This window comes from Rhinopithecus bieti, unplaced genomic scaffold, assembly GCF_001698545.2.
Source record: "Rhinopithecus bieti isolate Rb0 unplaced genomic scaffold, ASM169854v2 scaffold_47297, whole genome shotgun sequence".
NCBI lineage: Eukaryota > Metazoa > Chordata > Mammalia > Primates > Cercopithecidae > Rhinopithecus > Rhinopithecus bieti.
The window spans coordinates 66,019-79,696 of NW_016818710.1; the positions used below are offsets into that span (position 1 = coordinate 66,019).

The 13,678-nt window shown below is 47.4% G+C and overlaps 1 protein-coding gene across 1 annotated transcript in view; it reads right to left on the minus strand.

Annotated features, from left to right (window-relative positions):
* Positions 1–11,578, minus strand: part of SLC25A43 (solute carrier family 25 member 43) — a 50,329-nt gene extending 38,751 nt beyond the window's left edge. Inside the window, exons 1-4 of the mRNA XM_017857376.1 lie at positions 11,468–11,578; positions 11,277–11,284; positions 4,100–4,341; positions 558–730 (exon numbers count right to left, since the gene is read on the minus strand). Coding sequence (XP_017712865.1) covers positions 558–730; positions 4,100–4,341; positions 11,277–11,284; positions 11,468–11,578 — 534 coding nt within the window. The remainder of the gene's footprint in view (positions 1–557; positions 731–4,099; positions 4,342–11,276; positions 11,285–11,467) is intronic.
* Positions 11,579–13,678: the final 2,100 nt, after the last annotated feature.

Below are 13,678 nucleotides of genomic sequence, written 5' to 3' on the forward strand. Positions count from 1 at the left end.
AGGCTTTTTTCTTTCTTTCTTTTTTTTTTTTTTGACAGAGTCTTTCTGTGTCACCCAGGCTGGAGTGCAGTGGTGTAATCTCAGCTCACTAAAACCTCTGCCTCCCAAGTTCAAGTGATCCTCCTGCCTCAGCCTTCTGAGTAGCTGGGATTACAGGCGCCTGCCACCACTCCCAGCTAGTTTTTGTATTTTTAGTAGAGGTGGGGTTTCACCATTGACCAAGCTGGTCTTGGACTCCTGACCTCAAGTGATCCACCCTCCTCAGCCCTCCCAAAGTGCTGGGATTACAGGCGTGAATCACTGCACCTGGCCTGGAGGCTTCTTAAAAGACCAAAAAACAGAGGATGGGAATGAGGAGGCAGCCTGGGCTCAAGCCAACAGCTCTGAGGTTAGCAGCAGAAATGCCACAGTGTGGGGGTTTGCACAGTATTTGTGTGAGCAGTTGGAAGCTCCTTGGAAACCTGGCATCACTTGGGGTCAGTGTTTTTTGCTGTTGTTACCCACCCACAAACACTGTAAAGCATTCCACCCCCCGTCCCGCTCGGATAACTCCTCACCTGCATCTTTCTCTTCACGGTCTCAAAGGGAAAGGAGAGGGTCTGGGTCACTGCAGCAGCCAGACAGACATTAGCAAAGTTCTGTGGGAGAGAAAACTGATCTCGGGGTCCATTCCAGATTTTCTCCAGGTTCATGTGAACAAGAAGGGAGCCAGCAGAGAACGGGAGAGCACCTGTGAAACAAGGCCAGGGAGAGGTTGCTGCTGTGTTGGGAAAACACTGGCTTGAGAACATAAATTCCTGGGGGAATTCTGGGGAAAGAAAACAGAAGGGGCTCTGGGGTTGCTAAAATCCCTCCAACTCAAGGAGCATGGGGGAACTTTCTTGAGTGACGATAATGTGCTATATTTTGGTAGGGGTTGTCATTTGTCAAAATGCATCAAATGGTTCACTAAAAGTTTGTCCACTTTACTGGATGTAAATTGTACTTTAAAAAAGAACCATACGGCTGGGCCTGGTGGCTCACGCCTGTAATCCCAGCACTTTGGGAGGCCGAGGTGGGCGGATCACGAGGTCAGGAGATCGAGACTACCCTGGCCAACATGGTGAAACCCCGTCTCTACTAAAAATACAAAAAGTAACTGGGTGTGGTGGTGGGCGCCTGTAATCCCAACTACTTGGGAGACTGAGATAGGAGAATCACTTGAACCCGGGAGGTGGAGGTTGCAGTGAGCCTGAGATCGCTCCACTGCACTCTAGCATAGGCGACAAGAAATTCCATCTCAAAAAAAAGAACCATACACAAATACTGAATCTAGTTAATGACACACATGTTGAAGGGTTTAGGGGTGAAGTATACTGATATTTGCAAGTTATACTGAAATCATTAAAAAAAAAAAAAGTGGACTGGCTGAACACAGTAGCTCATGCCTATAATCCCAGCACTTTGGGAGGCCGAGGTGGGCAGATCACTTGAAGTCTGGAGTTCGAGACCAGCCTGACCTCGTCTCTACTAAACTCCATCTCTACTAAAATGGAAACTCGGTCTCTACTAAAAATACAGAAAGTAACTGGGTGTGGTGGTGTGTGCCTGTAATCTCAGCTACTTGGGAGGCTGAGGCATGAGAATCGCTTAAAGCTGGGAGGCAGAGGTTGCAGTGAGCCGAGATTGCACCACTGCACTCCAGCCCGGGTGACAGGGATGAGTAGCAAAATGTTAATTGTAGCATCTAGATGGTCCATGGATGTGTACTCTATATTTCTTTTAATTTTTCTAGATGTTTGAAGCTTTTTTTTAATGTTTGGGGAAAAATCACTCAAGTAAAAAAAGTCAGTGGGCAGCACCTCATTATGTTTTGGAGGACAGGAGGGACTACTCTCTAGCTGAGAAGGAAACATTCTGTGAAAACTGGAAAGTGAGAGACTCTCGGTGGTGAGGGAAGTCACCTGACCTCACCTTTGGGAATTACGTTGTCATATCATGGCCCAGTGGGCACTCTACACCGTGTGGCTTCCTCACCTTTCTAAGAACTGAGATGGTAAGTAATATAGTAGGTGGCACTTTCACAAACTTCCAGAAACTTGAGGAGCCATCTTTAGTTTACAGAGGGACTAAATTTCTCCCTCAAAATGAAATTTAAAATAGGGGATAAGACAAGTGAGATTGCTTATCTTTAGAAAAATGTAATGTTTATTTAATTGGCTCACCAACCTTCCATTTACCTTCATTCAGAAAACATCTGGAAAGCTTAGGTTATGTGCCGGGCCCTGTGCCAGGTGCTGGGAATCTAAAGAGCAACAGGTTAATTTCTGGAGATGCTCATCATCGAGGAGAAGAGACAGTCAGGGAAAAGTAAGTATAACGCCCCTGATGTGTGCCACAACAGGGGGGCTATATGAAATGCATTAGGTACACAAGGATCAAAGGGATTAATTTTGCCTGGGGGTTCAGGAGGGACTTGATGGAAGAGAGAACTTTTCAACTGGATCTTGAGGAATGAGTAGCAGTTCATCAGACTTTGACAGAGTGGAAAGGCAAAGGGAACAGCATGTATAAAGGGAGTCATATTTCCAGGAAATCCAAGTTTTTCTGAATGGCTGGAGGATGAATGCAGGTGGAGGTGTGGCAGGAGATGAGGTAGGACAGACTGGCAGGGGCCAGGTCTGAAGGATCTGGAATGTCCTAAGGAATTTGGGCTTTCTCCTGTAGCTCAGGAGTCGCTGAACACTTTTAAGGACAGCAGTGAAATGAGGGCCATGAAACGATGAAATTGCATGTGGAGAGATCACCTCAGCCGGGCAGCGGTGCACGGGGAAGACTGGGGCAGGAGAGACCAAGAGTAGAAGCAGGTAGGAGCCGGAGTCTGTGGGAGACCCTGAGAGTGTGAGACGTAAGGATCTGTGGGAAAGAGGATGAGTCAAATTGACAGAGCTTGGTGATTCAAGTGGGGGTGGAGTGAGAGAAGAAGTTGAAGTGATCCCTAGGTTTTTTTTCTGGCTTGGGCCATGGGGTGAAAGGAAGGTAGTCTCATTCATTAGGGAACAGAGGAGGAAGAGCTAGTTTGAGACCAATGAGGACATTAGGGTTAATCTTGAATTTGATGTGCCTAGGGAGCATGGGGTGAAGGTGTCCAACGGCAGGGACTCATATTACCATTGGGAATTGGTATCAGTCAGGGGCTAACAGAGGGCTCTGGAGTTCTATGGCTAGTTTCTCCCGCTTTCTATCTATGTGGACTTGGGCAAGTCACTTAGCTTCCTGAAGCATCTATCTCCTCATCTGTAAAATAAGGCCTCATGAGAAAGTGCATGCAATGCATTTGGCACAGTACCCAGCATGTGGTAAGCACTTCCCCCCAAAAGTTGGTCATTGTTACTAAAGAGGTAGAGAATGAGGGTCACAGAGTACACTGACGCTTGTTTAAGCCACTAGCACAGATGAGGCCACCTAGGGAGGGTTTGGAGGATGAGAAGCAAGCTAAAGGGGAGGCTAAAATGAAAGCTAAGGAAGGAGCCCAGGAGAAGAGCAACATGCAGGGGCTGGCAGTATCAGATGACCCAGATGGGCCGGATAAGTCAGATAAGAAAGAGCTGCCAGAGAGATGGGAAGACACCCAGGACTTGGATGAGTCCTCGAAGCCACGTTTCCAGAAGAAGGGGTGGTCAACCTTATCAAATTCAGATAAAGGGCAAAAGTCTGCTGGATTTTGCAATTGGGCCATAAATGTGTAGCTTTGGCAAAGGTTACAAAGACCCCGGAAGACACAGTTGCTACCCTAGTTGCCCTCATGGCATATCAATGTGTATGTACACTGAAGACTCCTTCTGCAGTCAGATGGAGAGTGGTTAGAATTGCATTCTTACCGGTTTGCTGTCACCTCCACTTTCTGTTCTACTCCCCTCCCAGGGATGTAACTGGCCAAAGTTTAGGAGTGAAGTGTATGGCTATGGAATAGAATAAAGCTAATTGACTCTATATAGGTTGAACCCATATAACCTTGACCTCAGTAAAACTGATTTAGTGGCTCACAAAGGTATACAATACATTTGTAATTTCAGAGGACATAGCCTTTTCTTGGACAAGGTGAAAAGGTCCATCTTACCTACAACAGTGAGGGAAACCCCTCGATAAAGGGCAAGGAACCCTTCCTGTTGGTAAATAGTAGAAAAAGCATGGAGGAGCCCCCTGTACGATGGTTCCAGCATGTTCTGCACGATCAACCGGGTTTTGATGAGGTCTGTAGGATATGTTACAATGGTGGAAACCATGCCTGCGAGACTCCCAGCCATGATGGAGCTCCACTGGGAAATGTGGCCCAGGTCATCTGTGAACATCACAACAAACCTGGGAGAAAATAGGGGGAAAGGCCAGAGGAATCAGCTATGGATTGTGCTAGAGTTCTCTCCACTAGTTCTTGAAATATTTTCCAGCATTTCAAAGAACTTTACAAAGTGAAAAGTTACTATAGTACTACATAAGCATTCATGAATAACACATTTACATTTTTCTATATTTATATGACGCTAGTTGGCTATAAGAGATGCCCAACTTTCTTATTTACATCTATCCCAAGTCCTTCCCACTTAAAGCATTTTCTACTTTTAGCTACATAATTGTCGACCCTGGCTTGCCTGTGGGGTGTAAATGCACAGAAGTACCTGGTAAATACCAACTGGAATGCAGTCTTTTAGTTCTGCTGAAACTTAAAAGGAACAAAATTTCTTGAAATGATAACTTTGAGCATCTCAGTAATTGCATTGTTTTTTCTTTCTTTCTTTTCTTTTTCTCTTTTTTTTTTTTTGAGGCAGAGTCTCACTTTGTCGCCCAGGCTGGAGTGCAGTGGCACGATCTCAGCTCACTGCAACTTCTGCTCCCCAGGTTCAACCAATTCTCATGCCTCAGCCTCACAAGTAGCTGGGACAACAGGCACACATCACCATGCCCAGCTAATTTTTGTAGTTTTAGTAGAGATGGAGTTTCACCATGTTGGCCAGACTGGTCTCGAACTCCTGACCTCAGGTGATCCACCCCTGCTAGGCCTCCCAAAGTGCTGGGATTACAGGCATGAGCCACCGTACCCAGCCCAGAACTGGGCACTTTGGGAGGCCGAGGCAGGTGGATCGCCTGAGCCTGAGGTCCAGGAGTTGAGACCAAGTCTGGCCGACATGGCGAAACCCCATCTCTACTAAAAATACAAAAAAAAAAATTAGCCAGGCATGATGGGCATGTGCCTGTAATCCCAGCTACTTGGGAGGCTGAGGCAGGGGAATTTGCTTGAACCGAGGGAGGTGGAGGTTGCAGTAAGCGAGATTGCGCCACTGCACTCCAAGTCCTGGGCAACAGAGCAAGACTGTCTGAAAAAAAAAAAAAAGAGATAAAATACTTTTTATTCTAGCCAAGGCTCTGTTCACTTACCTTTGATTCCAAACTCTCCCTATCCTTCTCATCCCTCCCTAGCCCCACTCTTCTGGTAGAAAAAAAAAAAATTTTTTTTTTTGAGACAGGGTCTCACTCTGTTGCCCAGGCAGGAGTACAGTGGCACGATCTGGGCTCACTGCAATGTCCCCCTCCCAGGCTCAAGAGATCCTCCCACCTCAGCCTCCTGAGTAGCTGGAACTACAGATGTGTGCCACCATGCCTGGCGAATTTTTTTTTTTTTTTTTTAGAGATAGGGTTTTGCTATATTGGCTAGCCTGGTCTCAAACTCCTGGCTCAAGTGATCTGCCTGCCTCAGCCTCTCAAAGCGCCGGGATTACAGGTGTGAGCCACTGTGCCTGGCCTATCTTTTTAAAATGAGAGCATCCCCAGTTACTTAGCCTTCAAACCCCCAGTGAAGAGGTACATTTCCTGTTCTTTCAGTTGCCCGTAGGCCAGAGGCTGCTGCATGAGAAATACGAGTGGGCATTCAGGTGAAACCATTTAAGTGGTTCTAGGCCAGCTCTTTTGCTTTCAAGTAAACACTCACTGATTAAAAACATCTCCTTCAAGCTGTACAAGTCTTGACTTCATTTTGTCAACCCATCTTAGCCACATTAACTGAAATAGTCATTTGAGTTAATCAGTTGCTTTTAAACATACAGGGAAGTAAAGGTGATGTGGTGCTATGATACATACATTGGTTTTCACCCATGGTTTCTGGCTCCTAACTTCCCTAGTCCTTGTTATAATGTTGGGGCACTTTACGTCTCAGGAAACAGAATCTTTCTCTCTTTGACCTTCTCCTGCCCTCCTTTTACCTGCCCAAGGTAGGACTCTAATCTGATTGTGGGTTAAAAGATCCTCATTCCAGAGAGGGTCCTGCCCCATACCCTAGAGCAAACTTTTCCAACCCACAGCCCACAGGCCGCACGTGGCCCAGGATGGCTTTGAATGTGGCCCAATACCAATTTGTAAACTTTCTTAAAACATTATGAGATTTTTTTGCGACTTTTTTTGTTTTTGTTTTAGCTCATCAGCTATCGTTAGTGTATTTCATGTGTGGCCCAAGACAATTCTTCTTCTTCCAGTGTGACCCAGGGAAACCAAAAGATTGGACACCTCTGCCCTAGAGAAAGGAATGCTGCACAGAGGCCAAGAAATGTCTGAACAGACAGGCCTTGCTGGGTTTAGGTCATGTGCTTTTCATCCAATCACATTTCTACATGGTTGTCAATCATGCCTCTGTAACAAAGCTTCCATAAAACCCGAGAAGACAGGGTTTGGGAAGCTTCTGGATGGCTGAACATGTGGAGGTTCCTGAAGGGTGGTGTGCCCAGGGAGGGCATGGAAGCTCCATGCCCCTTGCCCCTTACCTCACCCTGCGCATCTCTTCTCTGTATCCTTTGTGATATCCTCTGTAGTTAACTGATAAACATTAACTATTTCCCTGAGTTCTGTGAGCCACACTAGCAAATTAATCGAATCCAAAGAGGGGGTCGTGGGAACTCCAACTTGAAGCTGGTTGGTCAGAAGTTCTGGAGGCCTGGCTTGGCATGGCAGCTCACGCCAGTAATCCCAGCACTTTGGGAGGCCGAGGCAGGCAGATCACTTGAGGTCAGGGGTTCGAGACAAGCCTGGCCAACATGGCAAAACCCCACCTCTACTAAAAAAATTACAAAAATTAGCCAGGGATGGTGGCGGGCACCTATAATCCCAGCTACTCAGGAGGCTGAGGCAGGAAAATAGTTTGAATCCGGGAGGCAGAGGTTGCAGTGAGCCAAGATCATGCACTGCACTCCAGTCCGGGTCACGGAGTGAGACTCAGTCTTAAAAAAAAAAAAAGTTCTGGAGGCTGGACTTGTGACTAGTGTCTGGTTGGGGGCCATTCTTGGGGACCAAGCCCTTAACCTGTGGTATCCGACATTATGTCTGGGTAGACAGTGTCAGAACTGAATCAGAGGACACCTAGTTGGTGTCCATTTATCAGAGTGTGGGGAAAACCCTACACACATTTGGTCACAGAAGTCTTCTTCTGTGTTGAGGGTTGTTGTTGTGGTATGAGAGCAGAGGAAAAACCCAGTTTGACAGAGGGTTTTCTCAAACAGGTGGCATTCACCAATAGACCATCTGCCTCAGTTGTACTGCCTGCCTGCCCACTTCCTCGTTCCTCCCTCTTCTATACCGTTCCTCCCTCTTCTATACCCTCAAGTTGGAGGGGGACCTCAGGAAGTAGAAATTTTTGACTGGGGCTGGGCGCGGTGGCTCACGCCTGTAATTCCAGCACTTTGGGAGGCCAAGGCAGGTGGATCACGAGGTCAGGAGTTCGAGACCAGCCTGGCCAAAATAGTGAAATCCCGTCTCTACTAAATATACGAACATTAGCCAGGCATGGTGGTGCGCACCTGTAATCCCAGCTACTCGGGAGGCTGAGGCAGGAGAATCGCTTGAACCTGGGAGGCAGAGGTTGCAGTGAGCCAAGATTACTCCACTGCACTCCAACTTGGGCGACAGAGCGATACTTCTTCCAACAAAGAAAAGGAAATTTTTGACTGGAGGGGCAGTCTGCAGCAAGCTGGAACCACCTAGAAGGTGGAGTTTGAAATGCCCAAAGAAACACCATTCATTCTCCTTGTCCCACTCTTATTCCCCATCCCACTTGGTCACTTCTAGGGCATAGTTAATTCACTACTCCTTTATTGAAGATCTACAATGTATCAAACCCTGTGTTAGTCCTCAGCATAGAGCCTAAGGGAGTTCAACACTTTTGATAAGGAAATGACTGGTAGGGGCAAGCGGAGAGGAAACAGGCCCTTAATTCACTGAACGACTTGATGAACTAGGAAGAGGAGCCGTATTTTATATCAGTGTCTTTTATACAGTCTCAATATCAGATATACACAATTAAAAAGAAGAACCATAGGAAGTCCTTTTCTTCTCAGACTTCTCCCATTTGATACAGAGATAAGGCCTACCAATTGTTCCCCCTAGAATCTCAGAGTCAGGGCAGGCAACCCTGATAATCCGCCAGTGACGTCATCCTGGTCCATGCATCTTAAACTCTCGATTGGCTAGGTAGGGCGGCACTGTTCCCTTTTCTGTTCTTCCTCCCACCCCTACACATACATGCACAGAAGCTTTTTCCAGTGAGACTGGATACACTGGTGAACTGCAGCAACCCCTTCCTTTCAGCCAGCACAGATACAACACACACCCTGGATATACTTCAACCTAACAGGTTAGCAGCCAATGCAGCCAAATATAAGCTCATGAAATGCTTATTCAATAAAGAAATAGTGTTGGTTATGAACAATTTCAGAGTTGCAGGGACCCAAACTAATGTTTATTAGACAAGATAGACAAGCGGTTGTGAAGTTACGGGGGAAGGGGGGGGTCTTCTATTCGATACATCTGAAAGCCACCCATTACAATAATCTAGCTCCCAATAGACTACTGAGTGGACTCTTGATCGTAAATCCAACTAAGCAGATATTTCTGCTGTGCGATGGTAGACAGAGACCTGAACTAAGGAGCCAGAAGACTTGGCTTCAAGTTCCAGCTCTTCCATTAATCGTGTTTGTGGACAAGTCACTTAACCACCCCATTTCCTGAACATTCTGGATGTTTTATGTTTTGTTCAAACCCATGATCACAGGCCCCCAGCCAACTGTTTTGCAAATTCATGGTCAGAAAAGAGTAGAAATGAATCAGTATAATGATGAATCAAGAGTATCATGTTGATGTAGGAAGGACAGCATTGTGATTAATCAACCACTTTGCTTTCCAACTATGTCTTGCCATTCAACAAAATACTTCCTTTTAGTTTTCAGAAAGAAAATAATCCTGTAGGGGAAAAAAAAAATTCATAGCAAACCTAGCCCATGTAAGTCTCTGTTCTCGTTCTCCCACACATCTCCTCTCTGCTCCCATGGTCACCTATTGCCGGTGCCCTCAGCTGCTATGTGGACTAGTGCAACAGGTTCCTAACTGGCCCTGCTGTCTCCACTCTTCCTCCTCTCTAGTCATCTTTGCCACGATGTGATGATCATTTCCATTGAATTGCTTTAATCACAACACGCCTCCCCCCACCCCCCCACAAAAACCTCCCATGGCTACCCTTGGATACCAAGTCAAGTCCAAATTCCTTAATCCAACCCTCTAAATATCTCATTCCAACCTGCTTTTCTGGTTGGATTTCCTGTTGTGCTGCTTGCCTTCCCACCTCTGTGTCTTTGCTGACATCAACTGCAGTATCTTTCTCCCCATCTCTGCCCAGCAGACTCCTACTCATTCTCCCAATGCCAAACTGAATTTTTTTTCTCCTCTATGAAGTCTTCACATTTTCTCCTCCTCATCACTTATCAGAAGGGTACATTTCTAGAGCACATTATTCACGACAATCACATGCTACCTTGTGTGTTATGGTCATGGACATATTAGTCTTACTCTTTTATTACTCTGTAAGCTCCTGGGGCACAGGGACCATGCCCCTTCCATCCTGGTATTGTTCTCAGCATCGTGCACACAGTGGGGACTTAATGTAGCCTAACTAAATTAGTGTCAAATGGATGCAGGGAGGCAGCAAGATATAACAGAAAGACTATGAGATTTGGAGTCAGAAGGCCAGGTAGTGGAGCTCAGCTCTGTCACTGATAAGAGGTGTGATCATTCTGAGCCCAAATTCTGCATCTGTAAAACAGGCACAATGCTTCCTGTCCTATGGACCTTACAGGGCAGGAGGCATCAGCTGTAAAAGTCTAATGATGTGCATATACTAGGTGGTTAGCAGAAGAGCCACAATACTTAAACCAGCCTTTGAAGTTCTGCCCCTCACCGCTCTGGACATATTTTATCCCATCCAAAGGAAGATTTCCACACTACTTTGTAGAGAAGAGGGTGAAATGGGGGAGAAACTGAGTCATTAAGACTCAGAGGAGAACTGTTTACAGACTGCAGGCCAGATGTTGATGAGGGCAAGCACGGGTGGGGAGGAAAAAGGGCCTTAACTAAATGTCATGATCCTACCCACGAGTCCCTCTGCAGAGGAAGAGAAGGGAACTCTATTTCCAGGCAGAGGCAAAATGAGTGCTGGCCTAGAGGCCTAGGTGATAAGGATGATTCCATTCGGCTTGTCACCTGCCAGGTGAGCCTTCCAGCTCTGGCCTCCCAAGTGAGTGACAGTGTCAACGCAAAATCCTTTGACTATTAGCCGCCAAGGCTAAACTATGTGGTCAAGACCGACTCTCCCAATTGTGGGCTGTTTGTCTAATTCAGAGCCAAGGCGATGTCAAAGATGCCACTGTGCCCACTGAATGAGGAACACAGGGACCATGCCCCCAATACAGAAACATCTCTGCTTCCTGAAATGCCATCACTACCAATTGATTCTTTTACGCTTGGTTTCCAGTTCAAATGCAGGTACCTCTGAGCTCGGTGGAAGCTTTAAGGCTGCATTTACACCTTAAGATCTTTCCCTAAGGAGCAGCTGTTGATGTGGCAAAAGGCGGAAAAGGCCCAAAGAATGAGGCCAGTGGGGTGAAGCAGTAGGCTGAGGGGGCCGTTCTCTGCTTGGGGCGGGGAAGCTGCAGCCTCTGTTGGAGCCTGAAGTCAAGCTTCATTTAAGTTGGGGAGATGTGTGGGCAGAAATCTGCGGTCTTTTCGTATCGATGGATTGGGTCCTTTCCTCACACCAAGCACTTTCTTCTCGGGGCTTGGGCCACATAGACAAAAACACCTTTGGGTCTCTCTCCTCCTACACCAGCCAAAGCAGAAGTTTCCAAATTGGAGGACGGTGGAAATGGTTAGGGCTCATCTCTCTAGAGAGCTTTTTATTCCTTTCCTCCAAACCCTTTGCTGCATTCCACCTCCTCGCCTGGTCCAATCCGGAAAGCCTCTCGGACCAGGGCTGCGGACCACAAAACTGCATCTTGCAGGGCGGTAACCCCAAGAGAACGTGAAAAACATTGGGACTGCACGCTGGGGACCACANCACGCGGTGCCCCGTGGCCCACGGCCCCCGGGCGTGGCCTCGCACGACGCCAACCTGGGCCAGCACGGTGGCGAGCTCCAGGGGCGCGGTGAGGCTAAGGCTGAGCGCCCCCGCCAGCCCAGCACACAGCAGCCTTTGGCCGCCTGTCAGTCGGCCGTCCCGCCTCCACGTCGCCATCGAGCCCCGGCCCGGACCCGGGAGACCGCGTGGCTCGGGCCTGGGGCTCCCCAGCCACGGGCGGAGGGGGCGGAGGGGGCGGGCCCCAGGCCCCGCCCGGCATGGGGCGGACCCGCGTGAGGGACGGGAAGCCCCATCCACGCCCTAGCCCGGCCCGAGGCTGGTGGGGGTTGGGGCGCGAGGGCCCGGATGGTCTGGGCTCCGAGGCCGCGGATATCATGGGCCTAGTCTCCCCAATTGGCAAGGCTCGAGTAGCGACTTTCAGTTGCGAAACAGTCACTGTTCTTTCAAGGCCCGGCCTGCTAGACATCTTGCTTTCTGAATGTTCTGTGCGTCCCCGCCGCCCCTCTCTGCCTCTCCTCTGGTTTGCCCCTTTTCTCCCTGTCACATCCCACTTCTCTGTCTTCCTCCCCTGGCTCTTCCCTCCTCCTCCTCCTCTTCCTTCCAACCTCTTTTTTTTTTTTTTTTTCCTGCCTGACCAAAAAGCCCTGATGGTTTCCCAGTGCAGAAGGTAAAAAATTCTAACAACCACAGCTATCTCTCAGGCACTTGTCAAGTACTGGGCTTTATAGACGTTCTCATGTAATCCTCAAAACGGCCCTAAGTACGTATGTCCTCATTGACAGAGGCTATGTGGGTGTGGGGATTTGAATCTGGACTCTTGAAGCTGCGTAAGATTCTTGGCTCTGCAGCTTACCAGCTGTGGGACCTTGGGGAAGTCACTCAACCTCTCTGTGCGTCAGTTGCTTTATAAAATAGAGATTATAATTTTTTTCTCCTAGGGGTTGTTGTAAGGGTTAATGAACAATGACTGGTACGAGTAAGCAGTTTATATGTGTTAGTTCTGATTAGATATTCTTTTACAGGAGAGGAAACCAAGACACAGAGAGGACTTGCTCAGGCTCACACAGCTACCTACAAAGCAGAGACTGGTTTGAAATCTAGGTCGGTTTATGTCAATTTCCATTAACGGCTACAGTGTGCATCTACTAGGACTGCAGAGTTAACTCCGGTAGGGACATTTTCAGTGGTTCTGTAAGCTAACAGAATAGAGGCAAAGAATGGCTAAGAGAGGCTTGACCAGAATCCAAGCATTCTTTAATCAGTTCAAAAATTTCAGAATTTCAGAATTTCTGTCTCTTTTTTTCTAAAAAAGCCATGTCACTAATAATTACAAGGAAAGGAACAGTCAGCAGTCTGTTGGTGTGAGCAAGATGTTCCGCATACATAGTTGCTTTTAGGCTTGTATAGTTGTTTACATTTACTAACACACAATGCTGTAGGAACCTTTTCTAAAAGGCATTGCAGGGTTTCTCCTGTTTTATTTTTCACTGTTAGTCTCACTTGAGATTACAAGGTTTTGACTGTGAGAACTTGTTCTACTTGCAGAAGCCTTGCCCTGCTCTCAACAATTGGGGAACGGTTATTTTCATGTTTTGTGAATTCTCCTGTCTTGCTGTAAGCTAATTTCATGGCTGGGGGAAGCTTGAGAAAGATGTATGACTCTGAAGACCCGAGGACCCTGACTTTAAAAGGGCTTGAATTGGAATTTGGGGATTACAATAAGGAAACCTTCGGGTACTGGTACTTCCTAAAGCACTTTGTTGGACAACAGGACAAGATTATAAAGCTCCTTCAGGAAGTTCCTGGGTCTGGAACATTTCATGCGATAACCCCATTGTATGGAGATTGGGTCAGCCAAGTTATGTTTTTTTTTGAGACAGAGTCTTGCTCTGTCACCCAGGGTGGAGTGCAGTGGCGTGGTCTCGGCTCACTGTAACCTCTGCCTCCCAGATTCAAGTGATTCTCTTGCCTCACCCTCCTAAGTAGCGTAGCTGGGACTACATGCGCGTGCCACCTTGCCCGGCTAATTTTTTTTGTATTTTTAGTAGAGACAGGGTTCGCCATGTTGGCCAGGCTGGTCTCGAACTCCTGACCTCAGATGATCCACCTGCCTTGGCCTCTCAAAGTGCTGGAATTACAGGCATGAGCCACCGTGCCTGGCCTATTTTAACCTTGAAAGTAAAATGTGTATTTTTCACTACAGGTACACTGAACCGTAAAATGAGTAACACCAAACTATATATTGGATGCCTTCTT